Here is a 24,652-nt window from a genome sequence, read left to right as displayed (position 1 = left end):
CTCTCCCCATCGCGCCTCAGCTCTGCCCAGCACGGTCGGTACCCAGGCAGCCACGAAGATCATTTCCCAAATACATCGCCGGTGATGTCTTCGAGTCAGCAAAGCGTCTCAGCTGCATCCTCACGAGCCGCTGTGAAACCACAACATGCTTTTGCGTGTGTATTGTGCCAGCAGCGCAAAGTCAAATGTGACCGCAAGTTCCCCTGTGCCAGCTGCCTCCGGGCCGGGGCGCAGTGCGTGCCCACTCTGGCCCCGCGGCCTCGGCGTCGCAGGTTTCCCGAACGTGAGCTTCTGGAGCGTCTGAGGCGGTATGAGAGTTTGCTTCGCCAACATAATATACCGTTTGAGCCTCTACATACGTCTGTGGATGAGAAGGGGTCTCGGGAAGAGGGGAGTAGAGATACTGGCTCTGTAGATGATGCGGGTTTGCAAGGCCCGAGCTCTGAGGGAGCCCGAATGTCGGAGGGGATAACCGCCAAGCCGGAGCCAGTATACAAGGCTAGGTTATGGTTCCTCAAACGACAATCACCTCTAAACTGCTAACTCTCTTGCAGGAGTTTCTGGAATGTCATGAATCAAATGGTACGAATTTGCCTGACAGCAAGCTTGGATTACACTAACAATGGAGACAGTCTCTAGATACTGAAGACGACAACGATGATGGTAGTGACAATGAAAATGATGGCAATCGCTCCCACAACACTGTACACGAGGCTGTGATCAAGAGGACTTGGGACCAGGTATACAATAATAAGGATCAGAACCTTCTCTTTGGGTCACGCAAGTCCAACGTCGACCTTTCTACTCTGCACCCTAATCAAGCCCACATCTTCAAGCTCTGGCAAATATACCTGGAAAACGTTGATCCCTTGCTTAAAGTCACGCACACTCCGACTCTACAGACGCGCATAATTGACGCTGTTGGTGATCTGGGGGATATTAGCCCAACACTGGAAGCACTTATGTTTAGTATCTATAGCGTTGCTATCAGGAGTCTCGTTGATGAGGAATGTCAAACCTTGATTGGGGCCGCGAAGAAAGAAATTCTGAAAGGCTATCAGTTCGGGTGTCAGCAGGCTTTGCTTAATTGTGATGTCTTGCGCTCTGGTAATCGCGACTGCTTGACGGCGTTGTTGCTCTACCTGGTGAGCTTCACTGGCTGCAATTTTCTCTGTGATTTCTAACGCTTCTAGATATCTGTCAGATCTGAAACAGATCCGCGATCCTTATCTTCAATGCTCGGTGTTGCTATTCGAAATGCGCAACGCATGCATATCGACAACGAATCCGCTAATGCTAAATACCCTGCCCTCGAGGGTGAGATGCGACGAAGGCTATGGTGGTCGCTGATCTTGTTCGACAACCGCATCGGCGAAATGTCAGAGCACAAGACCTCCATGTTAATACCGACTTGGGACTGCAGGACTCCACTCAACGTGAACGATTTCGATCTGCAACCAGAGATGAAGGACGCAACAGCTGCCCACGTGGGACCTACCCAAGCCCTTTTCGTGGTCGTGCGTAGCGAACTGGGGGAGTTTATACGGCATAGCACCTTTCATCTTGACTTCACCAGTCCGTCTTTGAAGACAATTGCCAAGGGCCGGAAAGGCGATGCAGTGAGCGCGCTAGAAAGAAGCATCGAGGATAAATACCTCCGACACTGCAACCCGGAGAATGCCCTTCACTACATGACCATCTGGACGATGCGTGGATTCCTAGCAAAGTACCTCCTGCTCGAACATTACTCAAAGTACTCTCCCGCACAGCAAACAGACGAACAACGCAACACCGCAAGCATCTACGCATTACGCATGATTGAATGCGATACCAAGCTGATGACCTCACCCCTCACGAAACGATACATCTGGCATGTACATCTCTTCTTCCCATTCCCGGCATACCTACACATCATCCAGGCCATTAAGAAGCGACCCACCGGGGATCGTGCCGACAAGATGTGGAAAGTCATGAGCGAGAACTACGAGGCTCGCATGGTGGATGCGGAAACCCCCACTCCTTTTCTCACGCTTTTTGCACGAATCGTCTTCCAAGCCTGGGAGGTCTATGAAGCAGCACGGAGACAACTTGGTCAGACGGTCTCACCACCGGGGATAGTGCTGCGGATTCAAGCCAAGTTGGCAGATGCAACGCCAGCCACGGAAGTGTCTAATGCGGGGCAGCCCAGGGATGATGCCCTGGACAACCTCCAAGTTCCCACGTCAATCGACCAAGGGATCCATGATCCGTCATACGGTATGGAAGGGTTAGACGGATACCCGGATATGTTCGAGCAAACGGCGATGGATATCGACGCGTACCTGTCTGGTTGGCCGTCGATGAACTTCTATCCGATATGGTGAGGCTGGTGACGAGTGCAGCAGACATACCAACTATTGGCCGACTGCTTGTAGTTTTATAACGTGTATTTCCTCTGGTGATATATTAATTTAATTGATTCCTGATGATTCCTCAACACTGTTCTAGTCTATTGATGCTTCCCCAAAGTTCTATCCCAAGTATGTCAACCACCTGATATGTTGGCCGGGAGCATCCCTTGAACAATTTGATAGTTGCCTACTGGAGCGATGAACCATTCTGATTAGTCAGATTAAGTTGTCATGTCTCACAGGACTCTAATAAGCCGAAGCATATCATTTAGTCCAAAATTTGCGCAGCTGGTCCGAGATACAGGTCGTATGTCGTCCCGTCTTCGTCTGACAAGCTTCGATCAGCTCAATCGTGCGGCGTCTTTCTAAGATACCCTCTGTGACTAGACCAGCAATATACAAACACTGAGTGGATATGAGACCCCATGCTTCGTTGATGCCAGAGTTGGCTATCGTGAGGACTTCCTTTCTTGATTTCTCTAGCTCGCGACGTGCCTGGAGTGGATCGGTAGTTGACGCACAAGGACTGTTTAGGAGAAGCAGGATTTTAGAGGCGTGGTAGAGTTGGTGGGAGATTGCACTTTCGGGATAGGCGAACCAAACAAAGGGGAACATGTATGATAGGTCCCGCTCGATTGTATCCGTTGCTTGGGGTCCGGGGTCTCGGGAGCAAAAGGGCTTCATGGATGGTGGGAGTTTCTCTTTCCAGTCTTCTAGGGCTCGGTTCAGCTCGGAGGATAGTAGTTCCTTCTCGATGTGGAGCCACTTGTTGGAATGGGTGGTTTCGTCAGTTTTGAGAACGTAGTATGTGATGCATTGGCCGAAGATGAATAGGACCCGGTTTGCGATTTCACGCATCGAGATATGTGCGAAGCTGGCGAGCGGTTTGGGTCGCCAGTAGCTCTCGTCTAGGAACATGCGGCGACCGCTCTGGAACGCTGCCCAGACTTCGTGTCGGTACCAAGTCCAGTATGTTGCGCCTCGGATGCCGGATTCGTCTCCGTGGATGCCGTGGGATTGGATCAAGCTTGCTATGCCTTTTAGGTGAGAGCCGAAGCTCTCGCCGGCTACGTCGATGATCTCGTATCTGATCGTCCAGTTAGCGCTATGGGAGGGGACTGTGAGGCGGATGCTTACGTAGATAGAATAATACTGGAGGCGAGAAGCTCATCGCTGCCTGAGTAGCGGGGTTCGACTAGAAAAGAGCCCATCTCCCGGAGTGCCTGCTGGTAATAAAAGAGAGAGTATTTCTCCTGCACCGACGTGTTGCCGTGAGAAGGGACCCTGCTCAACTGCTTGGCCGAGGCTGCAAGACAGGAGTGAAGCAGCATGGGGCAGTGCAAGGCCATGGATGGTACCTGACAATAGAATGGCTGGTCATGGGAGAAAGAGTCGACCTGAAGATGAATTAGCTGCATTTACCGTTCTCTTGAAGTCAAGCTGCTTACCCATTTTGAAATTCTGTCAACGAAATTGCGAAAGAGCAGTAGCTCAACGTCAGAGAGTTGAATAGGATCTGGCACGCGAAAAGGGGTGGGTATAGAATCCCCATCGCTCACTGGTTCTGAAAGAGTCGACGCACGCGTCGGTGTAGGAGGGCTGGAGATGTCGCGTCCCTCACGATCCGGGGAATGTGGAACTTCTTGAGTCGTTGCATTCTGAAGTACAGTACTTAGATTGGCTACGGGATGTGCGGAGGGATGTGGTGGGGGTTGCAGAGCTGTGTATTCTGTGAGCCAGGGTGATCGAGCTGGACGTTGAGTTGATGTGATCAGGACTGGAGGAGAGCCGCGAGGAATTAGTTGTACAGTATTATGTGCTGGTGGAGGCGTGTTGCCGAATAAATTGGGAATAGGGGCTGTTGGGCCATTGAGATTGGGCCTTTGATGACTCGCATGGCTTCCAGCACCAGCCGAGGGTGAGTCCTTAGGCGAACTGAGGTTGTAACGGCAGGACCGATCGCCCTTGGCACAATTCCGGCAGATGGGACGTTCCTCGTCGCATTTGATACGACGGGTGCGACAAGTCAAGCTGGATGGGGCCGCTTCTGCATTAGCAACGGCGGTCTGAGTATCCGTCTGCCAACCATGGTGTGAGGAAAGGAATAGGTACCATCCGGTTTTCACTCGAAGAAATTTGGTAGGCATAGCACGATGCTCTTCGCTTGTTCGAGAAGGTGATCGGTCGGCTGTTGGTTGAACCGATGCGAGAATTAAGCGAGGGAAGATTGCCCGTCCTCGCTATGTTACGCGATTGGCCCACTCAGCCCAGTGGGGGATTGACCGGCATGATGTCAGCAGGGTCCAGTCACAACTGCTAACGTAATCAATGGTTGGGCGGCCCACCCCCCTGCCCGAATCGCTCGATATCTTCAAAATGAAGCCTTTAATTCAATATAAACGCTTATAAAAATGCTATATAATTAAAAACTAGGTGGTTTTAAATATTATGTACGTTAGTGACTAATAATGAAGCAATTACTGCAGTATAGAGGCGCGTGTGAGAAAGTCTCCGTAGATAAAAATTAAGATTAAGATTAAATCTTAATCTTAATTTTTTTATTATTTTATATCTCTTGTTCTTGTTGGATTGCATCCTGAGCCTCTTTAATAGTAATATTTTCTATATAGATTACTTACTTTCTTGAATGCTTCTTCTTTTATAATTACTTTGTATAGTTAGCATGTAATTTTTTATTTTTTTTAATTAATATAATCGAGTTTATTATTACTAGCTTACATTCTTTGAGAAGTTGATGTAGTGTAGAGTAAATAAGTAAAATTAGATTTACTTACTATTTTTAAAGTAGCTATTCCACTATATTCTAATATTTTAAAAGCTGTCTTATATTATGTGGTATTTAAAGTATTAAACTACTTGACTGACTATCTGGAGTAGATAGTATTTTAAGATAAATATTAAGTTAGAAAAGCACTTGCTTAGGATCTAGGGGAATAAGATTTATTATTTTAAATCTACTAATAATATTTGACTTTATTAGTGATTATTAGTATGCTTTAGGATAGATCTCTAAGAAATTAAGCTTATTAATATGATTATGGCTGTATTATACTTACTTTTAAATTATATCTCTGTATATATATTTAAGTATGTTAAAATAACTAATATTTAGAGGTTAAAATAAATAAGATAAATGTATAGATATATAGATAGGAATAACATTATTCTCAGTACAGGTTTGATTAAATTTAGGAATTAAATAATTGCTATGTCTATCAAGTACTAGAAAACTATATTTATTTACTAATTTACTTCTGATCCACGGGATAAAATATTTTTAAAATTATTAAAAGCTAATTATATTAGTAATCTAATTATTATCACTAACTTTAATCCTCTAGGTAAAGGGAACAGATTAACCTTCATACCAAATCTTAAAATATGTTTTACCTTTGAAAATTAAAGTCAAGAATAGAATTATCCTATTAAATTAAATACACTCAATTGAAGTAACCCATTCCTAATTTCCTAGTTAAACTAGAGATAGCCAGCCAGTTTTCTAGGAACTAGTTATTACTTTAACTATAATAATTATTCCTATAGCAAATCTTATTTCATTAAAATTATAGATATTATTTGATAAGATTTTATACTCTTGTATAATCTCCTAGACCTGATTGAACCAATTTTTTATAATCTTAAGATCTTTCATCTGAGTTCTCTAATAGTTATATTATCTAGCGTAGCGGGTTCGGAGAGACTCATGATATTTAATAAAGCTGTAAACTTAATTAATGCTTACTTCTTCGGGAGTTATATAACCTTATTTAGATAAGATTAGATTAGCTATATTTTTAATTTTAAGTGGCTGGGGACTTGTACCTCGCTTATCTAGAAATAAAATCTATTTAATAAGTAAATTTTTTTTGTTTTTCAATAATTTTTAACGTGTATGGACTATATCTCTAGTAAAATTATGTCCAGATAGTTGAGCGTGGAGAGTAGTTCAAGGAATATTATAAATACGCGCTGTCTCGCGAATACTAGTGATTTGGTCTTTCTGAATAGCTTTAATAGTTAGGAGGATTCTGTCTTCCTGTTCTACCTGCGCTTTTGATGAGATAGGCGTTTTTGGTGGCATCTGTAGTGGTCGAATGGCTTCGGGTAGGAATTCGAGGTGGTGTTTTCGATGGGGTGGGCCGCCCAACTGTGTGGGCCGCCCAACCGTTGATTACGTTACTTGGTTACTAGAAGGCCGTGAACTGTTCCCTCTTCTCAGGTTATCTTCTGACTTTCCTCCAAAAGCATTAATCATTGACTCAATCGCAGGCTCCATGGTCAACGGCATACGCTCTAGTCGCTTACTATTGGACAAGATAAAGTCACTACCTATTATTCACTGCAATAAACATGACAGAGATCAAACCATTCCGTGTTGATATTCCTAAGGAAGAAGTTGAACGCCTCAAGAGAAAGCTCCAAGATACACGTCTCCCCGGACGCCCGATCGTGCCCAATGCAGGGACTAGCTATGGTATGCAATGAATCCTAGGCACTTTCTTTGGCAATGACACCGCTGATACAACATAGGCCCAACATACCAGTGGGCAGAAAGCCTGTATAACGAATGGGTCAATAAATATGACTGGTACTCCGTCCAGAAGGAGATGAACGAGGTCCCCCACTACATCACTGCCATTGAGGATATCAACATACACTTTGTGCACACTCGTGCAGAAAATACCGATGCCATTCCTCTACTCATGATCCACGGATGGCCAGGCTCTTTCTGGGAGTTCAGTCAGATCTGGGACCGCTTATCCCGTCCATCCAATATGAAAGATCTCTCATTCCATGTTGTGGTCCCGAGCATGCCTGGATTCTGTTGGTCTGACTGGCCGCCTCGAGCCGGGTGGACGCTGCGTGATACTGCTCGGATCTTCGACACACTCATGAAGAGACTCGGCTATAAGCAATACATGGTTCAGTGCGGAGACTGGGGTCATTTTGTTGGACGTGAACTGGCTTCCCAATACACTGATTCCTGCCGACTGATTCACTGCAACTTTTCCCCAAGCTCTCTTCCAGATGGTGTCGAATACACCGAGAGAGAGAAAGCTGTTGCAGATCGTGGAAATGGCTGGCTAGAAAATCATATGGGTTATGCAGTTTGCATGCGGACTCGCGTAAGTTATTGACACCCCATACAGATGGGAAGCTGCTGACTATTTAGCCACATACGATCGGAATAGCACTTCATGACAATCCGGTGGGGATACTTATGTGGGTTGGAGAGAAGTACAATGAGGCTGCCGATCCAAAAACACAGGAACGACCATTTTGGACAAAAGCCATTCTGACTACGGCATCATTATACTATTTCACCGGCTGTATCATGCCTTCGATGCTCTGCTACTATGAAAGTGTCCGTCATGAAAAGTTTGCAGAGTTTGCCTTAAGACCGGAGAACCGTATCACCGTACCGTTTGGGTATACCTCATTCTACTGGGATACTGAGCCTTCTTCGCGGAGAGCTGTGGAGCGAACGGGGAACTTAGTGTTCTACAGAGGTACACGGCATTGAAATCCACCCCCACTGTGGCGCTCTTAATGCTAACTGCCTGACTCCACTCCAGAACGTGATAACGGCGGGCATTTTGCGGCCCTCGAGAGTCCAGAGGGATTGGCGCAGGATATTCGAGAGCTGGCAGGGCAGGAATGGACTAAATATGAGTAGCATCCTCAGATACAGCTACCCAGGAATCATTTCCTGAGTTGAATGTTCTATAAACGGATTCCTGGGGACCCTTTGGCCTCGGAAATCAGTGGGCCTGTTTTCGATGCAAGCCCTGGACAGATCCTTTCTGGACCCAACGGAAGATGATGACAATCCATATGATAATCGAGATAAGCATCAATTGCCTTTCCTTAGCCCCTAGACTTGAGGCACAGTGTCTATCAAGATACGGTACAGTGATGGAGAACAGCGGGGATCGTCCACGGGAATCTCGCTAGTCATGGTAATTGCCTCCGAGATCTGCCTACCTCCGAGCCCAGCCAGCCTAACTCCGCACTCCTACCATTCGTACTCCGTACCTACTCCATAGTATAATTAACCTCAAACACGCGGGACCAGGGCATACGTATGCTGCAGATCATTGAAAAGTCTAAGGTTGCAATTGTGGGTCTTGAGCTAGCAATAAATAACAGCTCTACAAGCTCCTCTTTGAGCTTCCTTTTCTCTCCTGACAATCGTTTCCCCTCCCCTTCTGCCACTCAACCCCAACAACCATCCCACCAATAACCCACCAACCATGCGTTTCTCAAAGCCCACCGCTCTCGCACTAGCCATGTCCGCCGGCCAGGCCAACGCTGCCTTCAGCAACAGCACCGACTGCGTCGACGTCCACTTCATGCTCGCTCGCGGAACGACCGAATCCTACCCCGGCACAACCTACTCCATGGCCGAGCTGGTTGCCGAAAACCTGACCGTCTCTACCAACTACGAAGATATCGTCTATCCCGCTGTCAGCGAGACCTCGTCCGATAGCTACTTCGTCGGCCGGGCCGCAGTTGGTTCCCAGGTCAACAGCTACGCAGCCGCCTGTCCGGACTCCAAGATTGTTCTCCTTTCTTACTCCCAGGGTGCCATGATCGTGGGTGATGCTCTTGCTGGAGGTGGTGGGAACTCGGTTCTGGGTAATGCTACGGAGCCGTTGATTTCGGAGGAGGTGTCGAAACATAGTGAGTTATTTATCTTCGCCCCCTATTGTATTGTTCACCGGTAGCTGATTGTTTCGGATACAGTCGCGGCGAACGTCTTTTACGGAAACCCTCGCCATGTTCCATATGAGCCGTATGACTTTGGACCTAACGCTACGGCGGTTACTGGGGTATGCTCTGATCTTATCCCGTTTGATTAGTGTTCTTTTGCTTACTTACTTTTAGAAATACCCTCGCCTCCCATACCAAATCAAGGTGCTGAATGAGCGATACACCGATGTTACCGCGGACTGGTGCAACAATGGAGATAGCGTCTGCTCGCCTTCGGAGGGTGCTGATGCTCTTTCTCTTCACACGGCTTATGCAACGGATTATGATACCGTTGCTGCCGCGTGGGTGCTTGCTAAGCTGGGTGAGCAGAAGTGATGTCGTGGTGGATTTATCGATATGTCTGCGTTCGTTGTTAGGTTGGGATTATAATTTGTGAATGTGCGATAGTAAGGTTGGCGCGTAAGCCAGAAGATTGGAGGCTTTTAGCCAGCTGACCTAGTGACATACTGGGACCGTTGTGGCATGCTTTTTATTATTACCTCTATATATACAGAATCGCATCGTTTAGCCTGTTGCGTCAACTACGTGCTCTGCGTCACCACCCTTCATATCAAGAACGATCGTCTGCTCTTCCCGAAGGTCCATGGCAATGAAGCGCTCCGGCCGCTGCACCTGCACGGCTTCGTGGTCCCGGAAGACCCAGAAGCGGAGACCGTCCTTAAAGACCGTGTCGATGTCCTCGAGTCGGCGATTGGCTGTCTCCGGGTAAAAGCAGTAGATAATGGGTATGGAGGCCCAGTTGAAGAAGACCCAGATGAGATAGAACTTCCATCCCAGGTTTTGGATGCCGACGGGAGTGACCTGCACCACCATGTAGTTGATGGCCCACTGGGCGGCCACACTGGCTGAGGCGCCCTTCATCCGCATGTGCAGTGAATTGATCTCGGTGTTATACAGCCACGCCGTGCCCTGCCAGCCGGTACCGAAGTAGGCGTAATAGAGGAAAATCATCGAGACAGAGGCCGCGCCATAGTTGTGATTGCGGAAAGAGTTAGTGGTACTATCACCCACCCAGATCAAGATAGCCAGGGCCAGGTAGCAGCAGGCGCAGCCAATCGTGCCGAAGAGCATCGCGCCACGTCGGCCCCATTTGTCGATCAGCATCATCCCCAGATACGAGAAGAAGGTGTAGTGGATCCCGTTGACGGCCGTTAGCAGGCGGGCCAGCTTATCAGGCAGGCCGACCGAGGCTGTCAAGACTGTAGGAAGGTAGTATGAAGTTGCATTGACGCCAGACAGTTGAACTATGATCTGTGTTCCGAGTCCGAGGCAGAAGCGGCGTAGTGTGCCTCGGCCGCCATCTCCGGTCCTGTTGCGCAGCAGGTCTCCCCATGTGACAGCATTATCGCGTTCGGCGCGATAGGCGTTGAGCTAATTTGTTCTTTTAGCGACTACCGCGGGGTGCACTGGCGTGGCGTTATCTCCATGCACATCCGCCAGGGTCTGAGTGGCCTCTTCGATTCGGTCCTGAGAAATGAGCCACCTGTGAAGTCAGTCTTGGGGTTTGTGTAAGGGGCAATGAAGCTCACCGAGGAGATTCAGGAAGCCAAGGAGCAGTGGCCAGGATGATAATTCCAAACAGAAGCTGCAGGGCCAAGGGGAACCGCCATGAGATGCCTCCGGATAGATAGGAGAAGCCAAAGTCGACCCAGTTGGCAATGCAGAACCCAGCGACGTTGACGACCAGGCCAAATACCACCAGCTTCCCACGCCAGCTGGGTTTGGCAGACTCGCTCTGCCAAACAGGCACCGTGGCGGTATTCAGGCCGTTGCCTAGGCCAGCGACCAGACGGCCGACGATCGTCTGTGGGACCAAGTAGGCGGAGATTTGCAAGATGGCTCCGATCATCATCACGACGGTGCCCCCAATGACGGACTTCTTGCGCCCCAGGATGCTTCCGAAGACTGTCCCCGAGACAGCGCCAAAGAAGCAACCTAAATCATACAGCGAGGTGATGGTTCCGGTCATGTTGGCACTGGGTTGATCCATGACTTGCAGGAAGTCCTCGGTGATGATGACACCGCCTGCAGGTCGGCGAGGTGAGCCGTAGAAACAGAGAGACTCAACGATACTCACTGAATACTGCTTGGTCATAACCATATAGTGTCATCGCACTGGCGCAACATATTGTCACCCAGATGGTGAGCAGATCACCCCTGCAACCAAAGTACCGATCCTTCATGGTGGTGTCAACGGGAATGGAGAGGGCAAGGTGAGTCACGATGGACAAGAAAATGCAGGACTTCATTTGCCTTAAATGTTTCATGTACCCCGCCTAAGTCGGTAGAACTTCCCCACAGTTTCTAACATGCTTCCAGCTTCTGGAAGGTCTTTGTGTTGGTGGTCACGCGAGAATCCCATGGCGGAGATGTGTGCCGCCCTGGGTGATCTATACATCCTCGTCCCCGCAGTTTCTCTACCCCTCACCCTCTTGCTCCCCCTCACTTTGCACCATTCCAACAACTTAATATCTCGTATTTATATCAACACACTTGTCTGTTTCTTGCAGGTCATTGTCATCATGGCCCCTTCCGCTCTGGACACTCCCGGATTACGGGAAACAGAGGCCAGTCGATTAGCGAAGAAGATATGGGGTGAGTGATGAATAACACCAGCAAGGTAAGAGATTCACTAACAGGAGTCAAGCCCGGTATGAGCTTACCCCCGAAACGGATCGGATAATGATTGGGATTTCAGGCATCCCAGGATCAGGTGTGAACCCTGACCCTTACCGGTTGCATTTTTGCTCATGATGTTTGCAGGCAAAAGTACTCTAGCTGCCAAAGTAGCTGCGGGGGTGAACGCCCTCTATGCCGAAAGGATGCTGGCAAGCCTGATGCAGAACATGCAGTGGCCGTCGATCTCCCCATGGATGGCTTCCACCTGTCTCGGGCGCAATTGGCCGCGATGCCCAACGCGGTCGAAGCCATTCACCGGCGAGGCGCTGCCTTTACCTTTGACGGCGAGGGATTCCTACAACTGGTGCAGCGATTACGCGAGCCTCTCGGCGCTGGCTCGAATATTGTTTACGCCCCGGGGTTCGATCATGCCGTCAAGGACCCTGTCGCCGACGAGATCCCCATCTTGCCAACCTCACGGGTGCTTATCTTTGAGGGCAACTATCTTGCTCTCTACCGAGACCCCTGGCGATCGGCTGCGGGGCTGATGAACGAGCTGTGGTTCATTGACGTCGACCGCGAGGTGGCCCGAGAGCGATTGGTGAAGCGGCATGTTCTTACGGGCGTGACTCCGGACGAGGCCTCGGCGCGGCATCGAATCGCGTCAACGGACTTTTTGAATGCAGATGACATTGTGGAGAATCAACTACCCGTTCAGGAGATTGTGCGGGGGGATTGTTAGCGCTGGATATTACTTGTTAATATGCCTTTGAGATATATGTACTTTTTGGAATCGACATTAGCCGTGGAAGCCGGAAAGACGACGGGGCGGAGGCGGCCCGTCCATTCATGGACTGGTGATATCCTCGCCATATTCACTTATTGGCTATGATTTCCAGCGCCCTCGTTCGACGGTTCCTTATCCACGGTAAGGTAAACAGTAACTATATCTTACTGCTATCTCGAGAGTCGTTCAGGTGCGTGAAAACGTTGGCCATGCTATTGAGCAGCTTGAGGGGTGGGAAATCCGACGCGGGGTAATTAGATACGCTGCGGCGAATCTAAAGGAGACATAAACCGTTATGCAGAGGGATAAGCTCATTGATACGAGACAGGCTGTCAAGTGCCAACAAGGTTGCGGTCCACCCGGGAAACCTTGAGGGATACCGCATGGATCGTCCGGTCCACGGAAGTCCACGGCCACGGCCACAGGGACATCCATCAAACCCCCGCCTATCGTTCGGGTCATAAATAGCCCCTCCTCCCTGCTCGCACCGAAAACCAGATGCAACACACCTTCTGAACTCCAACCCGCCAGAACTATAAATTCAAGTTCCCAACATGTCAGCAACCCACCCCGTCTTTCGCGCCGAGGCCACGGCTCTTATCACGGGCGCCGCCTCAGGGATTGGTCTCGCGACCGCCAAACTATGCCACAGCCATGGCATGAATCTGGTCTTGATCGACAAGAACGAACAGGCCCTTTCCACGACTTCGGCCCAGTTCCCATCCACGGCGAAATCGGCCACTTCCACCTATGCTATCGATGTGTCGGATATCTCTGCGTGGAACGCCCTCCAAAGTGAAGTCACCTCCAAGCACCCCTCAGGAATCGACTTCCTCATGCTAAACGCCGGAAGTGCCTTCAAGCCCGCCGAGGGTAAAACACGTTGGCAAGACCCGGAATATTTCCAGAAGACCTTGGCTGTCAACACATTGGGTTACACCAATGGCTTAGCCACCTTCCTAGACAGCGTGATTGGATCGAATAAGGCACAGCCCCGGGCTATTATCCTCACCGGTTCCAAGCAAGGAATCACCAACCCCCCGGGAGATCCAGCCTACAATGCTTCCAAGAGCGCGGTGAAAACCATTGCGGAACAGCTTTCCTTGGATCTACATGAGACGTATCCGAATGTGTCGGTCCATCTACTTGTCCCGGGATGGACGTACACCGGCATGACTGCGGGTCGTCATGCTTCGAAGCCGGATGGGGCCTGGACACCGGAGCAAGTGGTGGAGTACATGAATGAGAAGATGGTGGATGGGCGGTTCTACATTATTTGTCCGGATAACGAGGTAACCGAAGATCTGGATCGAAGGAGAATTGCATGGGCCTATGGAGATATGGTGCATGGGCGACCTGCGCTGTCCCGGTGGAGGGCGGACTGGAAGGAAAAAGCATCTGAGGGAATCAAACAGCTGCAACTCGACTAACTTGGCGGATACCCACGGCTTGGATAGTATCCAGTTTGCAGTATCGCAATTGATGTTGATTTGTTGTCCTGATCCACTGACCAGACTCCTGCGTACTCCGTAGAGGAATCAAAAGTGGCCATGGACTTTCAACACGGCCATCCGAGCGGGACAGGGCTGAGACACAGGCTGCTTAGAAATAGACCCTTATCGCAACCCGACACCATTGGTCGTGCGATGCCCATGCTGGTGCCAAGTTAAAGCAGTAGCTCTGATTCATCAAGCTGGGCAGTCTATCTCGCCTAATCTCAGCGAATAGGCGTGCAAAGCGAGGTCCGCAGTGGACTTATCGTGGCCCGAACGGGACTAGTGCCGAGGTTACGCGGTGACGTCGATTGTGGCCGCGGGTTCATAACTCTCAGGATGCCGTCCCAGACACAACAGAAACACTGTCCATCAAAATGTCGCTCAAAGGATCAAATGTGCTTATTGTAAGCTATTGGAATCCGTTATATGTGGATTTTCGAGCCTGTCACTGACCGACAGACCGGGGCGTCTATGGGAATCGGCGAAGCCATTGCCCATGCAGTTGCAAGAGAAGGCGCAAATTTGATTCTTTTCTCTAGATCAGAGGTAGGTTCATTGTCCTCCACCACCGTGGACATTCTCTATGCTGAATCACGCACAGAATAAGCTACAAGCCATTACAGCGACCCTTCACGAGCAATACCCCGCACTTAAAGTGATCTATAAACCAGTCGACATCCAAAGCTACGAGGCAGTTGAACAGGCAGTCAATGCCAGTGTCGAACAACTTGGTCAAATTGATATCCTCATCAACAATGTAGTCTCCTCTTTTCTGTTCACAGAGCGATGGCTATAGGCTAACACGGACAGGCCGGTCTCGCTCTCGGTGCACCCGCCACCTTTCCCGACCTCAAAGTCTCCGATATTGTCACCATGAACAGCACCAACATCAATGGGCTCATGTTCACCACGTACGCTGTGCTCAATGCATCCATGAAGCCCCGCAAGGCAGGTACCATCCTCAACATCACCTCCGTCACGGGGCTGGAGGTACCCCCGTTTCCCGGGGAGGCTGTCTACCACTGCAACAAGGCAGCCCAGGAAGCCTTCTCCAATGCACTCAGGAACGAGCTAAGCGAAACGAATATTCGCGTCTTGGTGTTGCGGCCGGGGTGTGTTGCTACCAATTTTCATTCGTTGCGTGTGGGCCATGATAAGGAGAAATATGATCGCTTTTTTGAGGGATATCAGTAAGTTTGCTTCATCCTTTCCGGCAATCTGGATTTTATCCATCTGTGCATCTGGCGACATGCTGAGTGCAGTTAGACCCCTCGAGTCGGAGGATATCGCGCGTACTGCTGTATTCATGCTTCAGCAGCCTTTGAATGTGTCGATCAAGGCTTTGGATGTTGTTCCTTCTGGTATGTGATTGGATTCTGTTGACTTCCTGTTGGCCTCCTGGAACTGTGCTAATAAATCATAGCCCAAAGAAGTTTGAATGTCTTTGACCGGACGTGGAGTGAGAGGAATGCTTGAGCAGACCTTGAAATCTATTTCGAGTCAGGTCAACGCACGTTGGTTCCCAGCAGAGCCCTTCGAAGGAAGCCTTAATTTGGCAACACTTGCACATCGTCGACAATAGCGTTCAGATACACGCTACGTGGGAAATATGATTTTTGGCAATGGCGACACTTCAGCCGAGTTTGAAATAGTATATCTCGTCAGCGTCTACAGAAAAAGGATACAGATCTTTGATGACCAAATGCTCGCTGCCTGATGGCTTCCCATACATATTTCTTTTACCGCCGACCTCGCTGTCCACGAAAGCACCCTAGGAAGCCCAGTACAGCGCGTAGTGCGATTAGGGCCACTAGATTGAAACAAACAAGGCATGCCCAGCCAACGAAATACGCAAGGCTTTTCCCTCCGTCCGGAGACTCCGCCGGGACAGATGGAAGCGAGGTGCGCCAGGCGGGCCTGGCGCCGCTGCGGGCCGATGCCACGGACGTGAGATCGACGAAGGGCTAGTGTGGTGGAGCCATGTCATCCATTGGTGGATAACCTCTGCGCGTACGGCAAAGTGGTGGTGTCAGCATGGTGCCGGTCTGCCCTGGGGTCAACCTGGCGTAAGCGAGGGCCGCATTTCGCAGGGCTGGCCGACAGGACGAGCTGGCAGCCGATAGCCGTGAATAATGAAGGCGAGCTTTCAGACAATCAGACATGGGCAGGCGGCTTTCTACCTGTTTGGGAGTAGTGTCGGAGCCTGCCGACGATGGATCGATCTTGCTTGGCGAGGCTGGATGGAGTATCTACGAAGAACAGGTCACTCATCTTGTAGTGCGTGGCCGGGCTCTTGATTCTTCAGATGCTCCCCACCTGCGTCCCGTGCCAACAATTCATCCTGCCGCCGCGTGGTGCCCCCATGCAGCGAGCCTGATCGGGTGCCTGGCCGAATGAAAAGAGGCAGAGGGTCGGGGAAATTTGGGATCGGCCGTGACTAAAGACGACTAAGCGGCCACTAGACCGGGATGTCCGACTAGCCCGAGCAGCGTCCGGCCATGATTGGCCTCACCGGCAGTTGAGTAGCATCGCTGGGCCTTGCCTTTCCCCTCACGTTCTGGCTAGCCCATCATCTCCTTTTCTCCCTTCCCTCCCCGCCAGATCCCCAAGGCTTCCTTCTTCCGCCACGGCGATGCCGCGAAAATTATCCACGACGGCCCCCGAAAAGCGCAGGAAGTCGAACGGGACGAGGTCCCGGACGGGCTGTCGTACCTGTCGGTGAGTGGCCTGCTGCTAGATAGCCCGCCACGCTTCTAATCCGTATCATCCAGAGTTCGTCGCATCAAATGCGACGAGACCCCCGGAAAATGTAACAACTGCACCTCAACCGGCCGATCCTGCGCCTATGACATGCACCGGCTGCCTCGAGCCGCAGCGGGCCAAGGTCTCGACAACAAAATAATATGCCAGGTCGCAGACGGCTTCCGCTGGGCCATGACGTCCGATGAGCGGCGATGTTTCTCCCATTTTCAACACTTTACCATTCCGAGTCTTCTGGAGTTATTCGACTCGGCACTGTGGAGGAACCTCGTCCTCCAGATCTCTTACTCCGAACCCGCCGTCTACCACGCCGCCGTGGCGCTTAGCGCGATCCATCAGGATGTCGAGCAATGGGGGATGCCACTGCCGGGACAGACCCGGCAAAATGTTTGGCAGAAGTTCGCTTTGGAACAGTCCGCACGCTCATATGGCATCCTCAGCAAACGGAATGCGTCCGATCCCCGTCTAAGAGAAATAATGCTGCTCTGTTGTCTTCTATATTCGCTGCTCGAGTTACTGCAAGGCCAGTACGAGCGGGCATGTCGGCATCTGCAGGGAGGCTTGCGAATCCTGAAGGAGATCAAGGTACAGAAGCAGCTGGCTGACGACACCGAGTCACCGGTTGAGAAATGTCTAGTTGCGGCGTTTGTGCAGCTCGATATCCAGTCGACCTACTACGGGGTGCACGGCCCGGTGCTGTGCGTCGATACGGAACTGGGAAAGTATCAATGGCAGTTGAATCAGCCCGAGATGTTTTCGACTCTGCTCGAGGCCCGCCAAGCGATTGAGCCTTTGGTGAGTGGTGTCTTTCGGTTCACTTCGGAATCCTGGCCACTGTCAGCGGCGGACGTGGCGCGAGATTATGACTCGTTGCTCCCACGACAAGAACGGCTTCTCTCGCAACTGAACCTTTATGCCGATTTGTTCAGTCCGTTCTACTTTGGGTCCTATGCTGGCCTGAGCTACAGAGAACAGCGAGGGGCCGACATTATATACATTCTGCACCGGTGTCTCACACTGTCGGTCAAAACCTGTCTATTGGCGAAGGACCCTGCCGTGCTGGACTGTTACACACCAGAGTACCAGGAAGCGCTGTATCTGGTGGAGGCACTACTGTATAAGTACCCGGAGCGTCCAACCTTCACTTTGGATGTGGGCATTCTTCCCACTTTGTACCTCATATCGTTTAAATGTTATGATGTCCGGGTACGCTTGCGGGCGATTGAGGCACTGCAGCACTGGCCGCACCGTGAGGGACTGTTCGAGTCAAAGTGGATGTCGTTTCTGTTACTGGAGTTTATCAAGGCGGATATGAAGAAGGACGTGCTGAGCATGCCCGAATTCCCCTCTGAATCGTCGAGCTCGTCCACGGGGTCACCAGGGGCCACTGCAGATCAATATATGTCCACGGTGGGGTATATTGAGGAAGTGCAGAAGCAGATCATGAGCGGAGCCAGCTTTCATCTCCATGATGCATTAGAGAGTGTGGAGTATCTGACATCCTGGTCGTGCGTGAAAACTATTACGCCGAAGGGGGAGAAATGTAAGTAGTAAATATTACATATGACCTAGGTCAGCATGTATTTGAACTCGCTGGAAGAGAAACAATACTGGTTTATATGCTTACATAGAACAACAAATAACAACCTTATACTCTCCTCTACCCAATACTATGACATTAAACCAATCCAATCAAAGCCCCAAGACGCAACAATTAAAACAAATCTTCCAGAAAAGTCCCCACAACGAACACAGACTATATCCAGAGAAAAGAAAAGCAAAAAAGAGATCAACAAAGCGACTCCGCAACCACAATATTCCAATTCCCATCATCAAACTCCTGTCCATTCACATACTCGCCCTCATCACACCTCTCAATAATATCGTTCGCGTAGTCCGCCAAGTCCGAACATTTGACGTGCAGCTCCTCCTTGTTCTGTACATCATCAGCAAACCCATCACATCCATTCAGGCCCACATCTTCCACATAATCTACCACCCCTCCCCCAAAATCACCAAGAAAAGGAAAGGAAAAAAAAGAGGGATAACCATACATCATTACACAAAAAGATCCCCGCATTATACGAACAACTAATCCTCGCACAGGACTTAGGTCCCTTACTCACACCACATTTCCCCTCCAGACCCTTGAGGTATTTGATCCCCGAACGGATCCAGAATGTTTGTGCGGTGTCGGAGAAGCGGCCGGGGATGTTGCAGATGAGGTTGCCTTTTGTGTCGGAGTCTGAGTCTGAGTCTGAGGACTGTTTTGTTGTTTTGCGTCGGGTTAATATATGTTTATCAATAGAGTATGTTGACTGGATTCTGGTGTTGGGTGTTGAAAGGGGGGGTATGGAATAAGGGTGCCGGGGATGCTGAGGGATCTGGGGTATCGGAGATGGGTTTATGTTGTTCGAACGCGGTGAAAAGGGGAGGGGGGTGGGGTATGGATATACCTTTCTCTTAGTAACAGCGGAATTGTCAGTGAGTTCAAAATCCGGGTTCAGGGCTTTGATCTGCGAATGGATTTCTTGGATACTGTCGCCGGTGAAGGGCATGTGCTGGCCGCCGGGGGTGATGGGGCCGGTGTAGGTCATTGGGACGATGGTGTGGTCGTCTAGGGAGGGGGTGGCCTGTTTATCACTCTTAGTTCGTGTTCTGAAGTTTATAGTTTATAGTTCATATTATGGGTTGTGGGCTGGGTTGTGGATGGGATGGGGGTAGGGATGGGTTGGATATGGGATGGACGTACCAGAGAGGTGGCGGAGAGGAGGGCTGTTAGGAGGATGGTGGTGAAGGATTTCATTTTGGATTGGTTTGTATATGTAAGTACCGGAAGATGGTCAGTGAGTGTAAGGTTAATTGTGATAGAAGTGGTAGCAACGTATGACTGCGTTGTGTGTTGAATCTATAGCAAGGAGCGGAAATACGGCATCTTATATTTTTCAGATTCCCATTCCCGACTATACTGCACTGATCGAGGCCACACGTGTGATAAACCATTCAGGTAAACGCCGAGCTTCTCCCTGCTGACCGGACCCTGCATCCAATGGGGGCCATATTCTTGGCAGTAAGAACTAACAAAATCTGACATGAAAATTATCCATGAGAGCCTCCCTTCCAGCCCTATTCTCGTGTCGTGGGGCCATTAAGACCTGCCAAGGGGCCAAAACCTTGTCAATGGGGCCAAGTCTGCCGACATCAGGACCCTTCCAGACAGATGTCCTGCCGATCATTATGTTAAATTGCGCCGAGCCTTAGCATATCCACCTGGCAGTGGGCATAGTACCTACAATACCTAAAGGGTGCAGCTGTCTACTAATTGCCATTGATGCTGAAGTCGGGCGTAGCGCTTTTGCATGGGCCACGAATGCAACTCTCGAGTCCGGTCGATAATGGAAACTAATGCGTCGCGCTCCTCTGGCTCCGTAAAGTATTCGCCGTAGAGATTAATTGCAATCACGGCATTGACCAGCGCTGGGTGACATCGGGCGTGGTTTAGAGCAATCCCGCAGATTTTAAGAACGATCGATCGGACTTGGGATTCAGCTTTACGGTGTGCAGTGCGAGTGGATGTTCTTATCTGTTAGCAGAAGAAGAGTACATATAAATAAGAGGTCAAAGGCGTAAAAGAAGAAACGTACTCAAGATGCGGGTTCTGAGCAGTCAAGATCATTCCAGCCAGCTCCAAATGCTGCACTGCCGTCACCTGGTCGTCCGAGCTATACCATATCGTAGGAAATAATTCACCGCGGAGTCGATCTGCTCGCCTCTCTAGTATTGGGGCTAGTCCGGTATGATACTCCTCTCTGAGCTTCTGGTGGCGCAGCATGAGTCGCTCTAACCCGTCAGCATTCGCCAAGCATAGCACGGCTAATGAGACCAAGCGGGATATTCAAGACGGGAGACAAACCCCATTCTTCGGTTGATTTATCGCCCCAGCACCATTTAGTCACCTCGCTAGCGAGCATAATCAACGTATTGGCAACAGAGGCATTGCGCCAATCGTCTGGCCCGAATCGCATATTTGGTGCACGTTCTCTCGTCAAGCCATAGTACACTTCTTGGCGAATAGCTATCCAATAGGCTGCAGTGGCAAGCGACTGCTTCAGCCGGTAAGAGATCATGGAATCAATGATCCTCTGGGTGATGGCCAAGAAGTTGACTCTGTCTTGCGCAGACATGTCTACAGTATCATTGTCTATATCCTCCTCCATCTCCTCATATTGCCGTAGAATCACAGTAGCAACCATAATGTTCTCTTGGTCCACGGGGTCACTCATCTCGGGGAACCTGATGAGGTCGGGAATACATTTGAGGGTATATTCCACCGCGGTACATTTCTGAAGATTAGGAAGCAGCTGACCGTGATAAATGATTCCATCTGGTGTTGCATACTGCGGCAGTCGGGCTAAATGGCGAGCAGAGACTGCAAAAAGGGCGTTTCGAATGATGGAACAGTGCTGCGCTCGGCGAGGCACCACAAGTTGAAAATGCCTCCGATCGTCGCAGTGGTCGAACTAAAATTTTCAGCCACAAATATCTGACAGGACTTGATGGCTTACCCATGGCGATATCTCCTCGATGAAGTGTCGCAAAAGGCAAGCCTCCTGAACGCTCTGCTCTGGGGGAGGATCAGACTGGGCACCATTGGTACTTATGGTCCTATTGTATCTATCTGGGCTTTGAGGTCCGACATGGCTCGTGCCATACCAGTCCGGGGAAATATAGGACTGTGCCGTCTCAACGTTTGGTATGTTGTCGGATGCGTACAGTTGAACTGATACGTCCTGTACTGGTGAGTTATCTGACTCGGAATGATGCTCTTGATGGGTATGGCTCTCCCCAGTACTCGCACTTCCATAGGAGTCGGCATTGGCCGCGAAAGACGGAGATCCAACCAGAGACGAGCCATTAGAGTCTGTCCATCCACTGTTGCTAATCTCGGGTAATTGTGTCGTTTCATATTCTTCCAGATCATCACCGTTATCGATGGTTCTAAGCCTGTCCACGGAATCTGAGATCGGGCCTGCTGGGTATGCCTTCCACTTCTTCGCCTCACTGCTCATCCAGGATTGATCCTTTGCAAAGCTCCCATCAAGTCTGGCGGTTGATCCTTGGCGGAAAACCGATTTTCGCTGAGCAGGTATACAATCCCATCCTTTTTCCTTGCATCGTGAGCATATCGGTTGTTGTTTGTCACCTGTTGAGTCGAGCAATATTAGGGAAGTCCCCACTTCCAGAAGGAAACTCACATCTCACGTGTTTCTCTAACACTTATCCATTAGCCAATATCCCGAGGCTACAGACAGGGCTTGGTTTTACCACGGCAATTAGAGCAGGGCGTCCTGGCCTGGGGAGTTCGCGGCATCATTGGAGGTGAAGAACGGCGGAGAACGACGGCGCGACCTGCCCTTGTGAGAAAGTGAGGGGCCCCGCTTCCCCGCATCGCCGACCTTCACCACTCTCATCATCGGGTTGAGATCCAACGAAGCGCGCCGCGATCACAGTGTGAAATGATCTGGTCCAAACAATGTTCATTGTACCAATCAACCAATTCTATAGAATCAACATGATCGCAATTGAGAATACCTAGTGCAACCGCTCCCCACTCTCATCGAAACGCACCACCTCCCCAGACAGCAAAGCGTGCTGCAATGCCTGACCGATCTTCATCACCATAATTCCCGACTCCAGGGGCAAAGGAACCTCCGTATCTTTCAGCACAGCACTCACAAACTCATTAGCCTCCACGGCAAACGCATCCTCAAACCGCTCCCAGTATTCCGGCTGCACTTCATGTCGCAGACCCAACGAATCGGCAAGGACAACATTGTTCCGCTTGGGAACCACATTCACCATCACCTTGCCATCCGTACCAGTGATCTCAGTACAGACATCATGCCCATGCGCCTGAGTCCGCGAGCAATAGAAGTACGCGATCTTCCCGCCCCAGAATTCCACAATCCCGACCGCATTATCCACGTCCGACAGATCCTTGAGTTCGGGATGGTGCTGAAGCGTTCCAGCCGCCCAACAGGCCTTGGGCTTGGGGTTGTCCAAGAACCACAGCGACAGGTCAATATCATGGATAGCGCAATCGACAAAGATTCCACCGTTGCGGGCGGCGTATCTGACGAAAAATCCAGTGTCATCCCTCAGATCGCAGGTATTCGACCGGACCATGAATGGGGATCCGATGGCCTTCTTGTCAAAGACCTTGAGACTTGCGTCCCGGTACGAAGCATCGAACCGTCGCGAGAACCCGGCCATCACCTTAAGTGAAGGCTTTGCTCGGGCTGCGTCAACCACTGATTGAGCCTATGAAAATCATCAACCTTTCCCATCACACGTACAAGTCCAAAGAAACATACCTCTGCCAGATCAGTACTCAACGGCTTCTCACAAAGAACATGAAGGTCCCTTTTAATAGCCGCCAAGGACTGGCAGGCATGTACGTCCGTGCTGCTGGAGACCCAAACAGCCTGAAGACCAGGATGAGCCAACATATTATCGTAGTTATCATAAACGGCGATGCCGAAGTCCTTGTATTCCTGGTTGCTCGTAGCCCATTCGATCTCGCTAGCATCACTGCTGCACACGGCTACCACCTGAGCGCGGGGCACACGGTACAGCAAGGTATGGACGTGGCGTTTGCCCTGCAATAAATCTTAGCGTACTCCTCATGAGTCGAAAAGAATTCATACCATCCGGCCAAGGCCAACGACAGCAATCTTGATAGAAGTCATGGTAACGTCTGTTGAAGAAGGTTTAGAGATTCGAAGGAATTGCATGCTTAGCTGAATGCAATGAGCTCTGAGATGAATTGAAGGAAAGTGGTCGCTATTTATGCCTTTTGGGATTGAGTATACACGATCTCATGCTGGTGCTTCTCTCATGGACGATCGCCGACACTTGCCGTATGTAGTAACTGGCTGTTCTGTGCGGGCCGCCGAAACCTGCCCGATCGGGTAAAAGTGATAGAGGACCGCCGGAATCCGTCTTGCAGATATAGTTGACGATGACCGATGATGCAGGAGTTTAATTCGTAGACTGGTTATGCGTTCGAGTATAGATTTAATCCGGTCTATCTACTCGCACTGTGCAGCTCTACCTCTCTTTGATATCCCGTTATATTTCCAGCATTAGAGCCCTACCTCATGGCAACCAGATTCGGAAGATCACTTCCTTATAGTTAGGCACAACTGAGTAATCCGACCCTAAAGTCTAGATTGTTCCCAGTAAATACCACAGGTATGTCGCAGCCCGTGCAAACGAGTAGTGTCACGGTCTCGTTGAATCATCCTCTGAGCCCATTGCGCCGCTGAGATCCTAAGTCCCATTTCATACAGAATCCGAAGATTTGGGGGATACTCAGCGGGATGGCCATATTGAGGCATCAAACGAGCGAACATCTCATACCGAATGTCTGTGAATTGTTGATTCAACAGGAGATTGTACCGTTGGTACTCGTACTGTGTCCGCCATTGCTGTATTCCAGTTGCGTACGAACTACTGGGGATGAAGTAACTTTCCGCAACAGGAGGCAGTAGACTGTATTGATATGCTGCTTGACAGGCTTCACACTGTTTCAGGGGAACAGCATATATGGGTTGGAGGGGGCGTGGGGAGGGGGGACGGGTGAGTGGTTGATTATATATGGCTAGATGGTGTTAGGGATGGAAGATGGAGGTGTTGGGGGGGAAAGCAGATTTACCATTCCTATTGGGAAGCATTTGCGTATCAACTCTCGCCCGGGGTTCCCCTCTCCTCGAGATTTCGGTGTGTGTGAAATCTTCGTTATC

The 24,652-nt window shown here is 50.1% G+C and overlaps 12 protein-coding genes across 12 annotated transcripts; 7 read left to right on the top strand and 5 right to left on the bottom strand.

Annotated features, from left to right (window-relative positions):
- Positions 1-84: 84 nt before the first annotated feature.
- BO80DRAFT_467406 (transcription factor domain protein) lies at positions 85-2,464 on the top strand (the record flags this gene model as incomplete). The annotated part of the gene is made up of 4 exons (XM_025722853.1): positions 85-503; positions 555-582; positions 633-1,145; positions 1,194-2,464. The coding sequence occupies 4 exons, from the start codon at positions 85-87 to the stop codon at positions 2,361-2,363; spliced, it is 2,130 nt and encodes a 709-aa protein (XP_025572288.1). The 3' UTR covers positions 2,364-2,464.
- A 3-nt stretch (positions 2,465-2,467) lies between these two features.
- Positions 2,468-4,537, bottom strand: BO80DRAFT_467405 (uncharacterized protein; the record flags this gene model as incomplete). Its single annotated transcript, XM_025722852.1, has 3 exons — positions 2,468-3,477; positions 3,528-3,787; positions 3,839-4,537. The coding sequence occupies 3 exons, from the start codon at positions 4,535-4,537 to the stop codon at positions 2,655-2,657; spliced, it is 1,782 nt and encodes a 593-aa protein (XP_025572287.1). The 3' UTR covers positions 2,468-2,654.
- Positions 4,538-6,690: 2,153 nt separating this feature from the next.
- Positions 6,691-8,193, top strand: BO80DRAFT_495935 (epoxide hydrolase family protein). Its single transcript, XM_025723985.1, has 4 exons — positions 6,691-6,885; positions 6,942-7,537; positions 7,585-7,921; positions 7,988-8,193. The coding sequence occupies exons 1-4, from the start codon at positions 6,762-6,764 to the stop codon at positions 8,086-8,088; spliced, it is 1,158 nt and encodes a 385-aa protein (XP_025572286.1). The 5' UTR covers positions 6,691-6,761; the 3' UTR covers positions 8,089-8,193.
- A 472-nt stretch (positions 8,194-8,665) lies between these two features.
- BO80DRAFT_413617 (alpha/beta-hydrolase) lies at positions 8,666-9,500 on the top strand (the record flags this gene model as incomplete). Its single annotated transcript, XM_025718068.1, has 3 exons — positions 8,666-9,095; positions 9,159-9,244; positions 9,300-9,500. The coding sequence occupies 3 exons, from the start codon at positions 8,666-8,668 to the stop codon at positions 9,498-9,500; spliced, it is 717 nt and encodes a 238-aa protein (XP_025572285.1).
- A 189-nt stretch (positions 9,501-9,689) lies between these two features.
- Positions 9,690-11,368, bottom strand: BO80DRAFT_481455 (general substrate transporter; the record flags this gene model as incomplete). Its single annotated transcript, XM_025723381.1, has 4 exons — positions 9,690-10,556; positions 10,578-10,668; positions 10,715-11,210; positions 11,263-11,368. The coding sequence occupies 4 exons, from the start codon at positions 11,366-11,368 to the stop codon at positions 9,690-9,692; spliced, it is 1,560 nt and encodes a 519-aa protein (XP_025572284.1).
- Positions 11,369-11,975: 607 nt separating this feature from the next.
- BO80DRAFT_467402 (P-loop containing nucleoside triphosphate hydrolase protein) lies at positions 11,976-12,546 on the top strand (the record flags this gene model as incomplete). Its single annotated transcript, XM_025722851.1, has 1 exon — positions 11,976-12,546. Exon 1 carries the CDS (start codon positions 12,055-12,057, stop codon positions 12,544-12,546), a length of 492 nt encoding a protein of 163 aa, XP_025572283.1. The 5' UTR covers positions 11,976-12,054.
- A 534-nt stretch (positions 12,547-13,080) lies between these two features.
- BO80DRAFT_427806 (SDR family NAD(P)-dependent oxidoreductase) lies at positions 13,081-14,093 on the top strand. The gene has a single exon (XM_025720107.1). The coding sequence runs from the start codon at positions 13,146-13,148 to the stop codon at positions 14,019-14,021; it is 876 nt and encodes a 291-aa protein (XP_025572282.1). The 5' UTR covers positions 13,081-13,145; the 3' UTR covers positions 14,022-14,093.
- A 339-nt stretch (positions 14,094-14,432) lies between these two features.
- BO80DRAFT_467400 (SDR family oxidoreductase) lies at positions 14,433-16,039 on the top strand. Its single transcript, XM_025722850.1, has 6 exons — positions 14,433-14,491; positions 14,547-14,633; positions 14,689-14,844; positions 14,898-15,277; positions 15,354-15,448; positions 15,511-16,039. Exons 1-6 carry the CDS (start codon positions 14,462-14,464, stop codon positions 15,561-15,563), a joined length of 801 nt encoding a protein of 266 aa, XP_025572281.1. The 5' UTR covers positions 14,433-14,461; the 3' UTR covers positions 15,564-16,039.
- Positions 16,040-16,686: 647 nt separating this feature from the next.
- BO80DRAFT_388606 (Zn(II)2Cys6 transcription factor domain-containing protein) lies at positions 16,687-18,491 on the top strand. The gene is made up of 2 exons (XM_025717089.1): positions 16,687-16,805; positions 16,859-18,491. Exons 1-2 carry the CDS (start codon positions 16,720-16,722, stop codon positions 18,396-18,398), a joined length of 1,626 nt encoding a protein of 541 aa, XP_025572280.1. The 5' UTR covers positions 16,687-16,719; the 3' UTR covers positions 18,399-18,491.
- BO80DRAFT_179862 (uncharacterized protein) lies at positions 18,482-19,762 on the bottom strand. Its single transcript, XM_025714010.1, has 4 exons — positions 19,600-19,762; positions 19,304-19,480; positions 18,902-19,111; positions 18,482-18,777 (listed from the first exon to the last, which is right to left on the bottom strand). The coding sequence occupies exons 1-4, from the start codon at positions 19,651-19,653 to the stop codon at positions 18,637-18,639; spliced, it is 582 nt and encodes a 193-aa protein (XP_025572279.1). The 5' UTR covers positions 19,654-19,762; the 3' UTR covers positions 18,482-18,636.
- Positions 19,763-19,856: 94 nt separating this feature from the next.
- Positions 19,857-22,214, bottom strand: BO80DRAFT_413605 (uncharacterized protein). Its single transcript, XM_025718067.1, has 6 exons — positions 22,173-22,214; positions 22,103-22,117; positions 21,413-22,050; positions 20,761-21,367; positions 20,492-20,687; positions 19,857-20,425 (listed from the first exon to the last, which is right to left on the bottom strand). Exons 3-6 carry the CDS (start codon positions 21,914-21,916, stop codon positions 20,146-20,148), a joined length of 1,587 nt encoding a protein of 528 aa, XP_025572278.1. The 5' UTR covers positions 21,917-22,050; positions 22,103-22,117; positions 22,173-22,214; the 3' UTR covers positions 19,857-20,145.
- Positions 22,215-22,346: 132 nt separating this feature from the next.
- On the bottom strand, positions 22,347-23,602 carry BO80DRAFT_495929 (Gfo/Idh/MocA family protein). Its single transcript, XM_025723984.1, has 3 exons — positions 23,555-23,602; positions 23,222-23,506; positions 22,347-23,168 (listed from the first exon to the last, which is right to left on the bottom strand). Exons 1-3 carry the CDS (start codon positions 23,594-23,596, stop codon positions 22,440-22,442), a joined length of 1,056 nt encoding a protein of 351 aa, XP_025572277.1. The 5' UTR covers positions 23,597-23,602; the 3' UTR covers positions 22,347-22,439.
- Between the last annotated feature and the right edge of the window lie 1,050 nt (positions 23,603-24,652).

Source organism: Aspergillus ibericus (genome assembly GCF_003184845.1).
Source record: "Aspergillus ibericus CBS 121593 unplaced genomic scaffold BO80scaffold_40, whole genome shotgun sequence".
Classification (NCBI taxonomy): domain Eukaryota; kingdom Fungi; phylum Ascomycota; class Eurotiomycetes; order Eurotiales; family Aspergillaceae; genus Aspergillus; species Aspergillus ibericus.
Note: the sequence above shows the minus strand (reverse complement) of the source record. Positions and strands in the feature narration are given on the sequence as shown.

Bases quoted from the DNA above. Each gene is read 5' to 3' on its own strand.
- BO80DRAFT_179862 (XM_025714010.1), bottom strand. From the start codon at position 19,653: ATGAAATCCTTCACCACCATCCTCCTAACAGCCCTCCTCTCCGCCACC. The intron at 19,481-19,599 runs GTACGTCCATCC...AGTGATAAACAG, and splicing joins TCCTCTCCGCCACCTCTCTG to GCCACCCCCTCCCTAGACGA. The intron at 19,112-19,303 runs GTATATCCATAC...ACAACAAAACAG, and splicing joins CCGCTGTTACTAAGAGAAAG to TCCTCAGACTCAGACTCAGA.
- BO80DRAFT_495935 (XM_025723985.1), top strand. From the start codon at position 6,762: ATGACAGAGATCAAACCATTCCGTGTTGATATTCCTAAGGAAGAAGTT. The intron at 6,886-6,941 runs GTATGCAATGAA...GATACAACATAG, and splicing joins CAATGCAGGGACTAGCTATG to GCCCAACATACCAGTGGGCA. The intron at 7,538-7,584 runs GTAAGTTATTGA...CTGACTATTTAG, and splicing joins CAGTTTGCATGCGGACTCGC to CCACATACGATCGGAATAGC.
- BO80DRAFT_388606 (XM_025717089.1), top strand. From the start codon at position 16,720: ATGCCGCGAAAATTATCCACGACGGCCCCCGAAAAGCGCAGGAAGTCG. The intron at 16,806-16,858 runs GTGAGTGGCCTG...CGTATCATCCAG, and splicing joins ACGGGCTGTCGTACCTGTCG to AGTTCGTCGCATCAAATGCG.
- BO80DRAFT_467400 (XM_025722850.1), top strand. From the start codon at position 14,462: ATGTCGCTCAAAGGATCAAATGTGCTTATT. The intron at 14,634-14,688 runs GTAGGTTCATTG...AATCACGCACAG, and splicing joins TTCTTTTCTCTAGATCAGAG to AATAAGCTACAAGCCATTAC. The intron at 15,278-15,353 runs GTAAGTTTGCTT...GAGTGCAGTTAG, and splicing joins CGCTTTTTTGAGGGATATCA to ACCCCTCGAGTCGGAGGATA.
- BO80DRAFT_495929 (XM_025723984.1), bottom strand. From the start codon at position 23,596: ATGACTTCTATCAAGATTGCTGTCGTTGGCCTTGGCCGGATG. The intron at 23,507-23,554 runs GTATGAATTCTT...GATTTATTGCAG, and splicing joins TCGTTGGCCTTGGCCGGATG to GGCAAACGCCACGTCCATAC. The intron at 23,169-23,221 runs GTATGTTTCTTT...TGATTTTCATAG, and splicing joins TGAGTACTGATCTGGCAGAG to GCTCAATCAGTGGTTGACGC.
- BO80DRAFT_413605 (XM_025718067.1), bottom strand. From the start codon at position 21,916: ATGAGCAGTGAGGCGAAGAAGTGGAAGGCATACCCAGCAGGCCCGATC. The intron at 21,368-21,412 runs GTAAGCCATCAA...TGAAAATTTTAG, and splicing joins TCGAGGAGATATCGCCATGG to TTCGACCACTGCGACGATCG. The intron at 20,688-20,760 runs GTTTGTCTCCCG...CTGACGGGTTAG, and splicing joins TAAATCAACCGAAGAATGGG to AGCGACTCATGCTGCGCCAC.
- BO80DRAFT_427806 (XM_025720107.1), top strand. From the start codon at position 13,146: ATGTCAGCAACCCACCCCGTCTTTCGCGCCGAGGCCACGGCTCTTATC.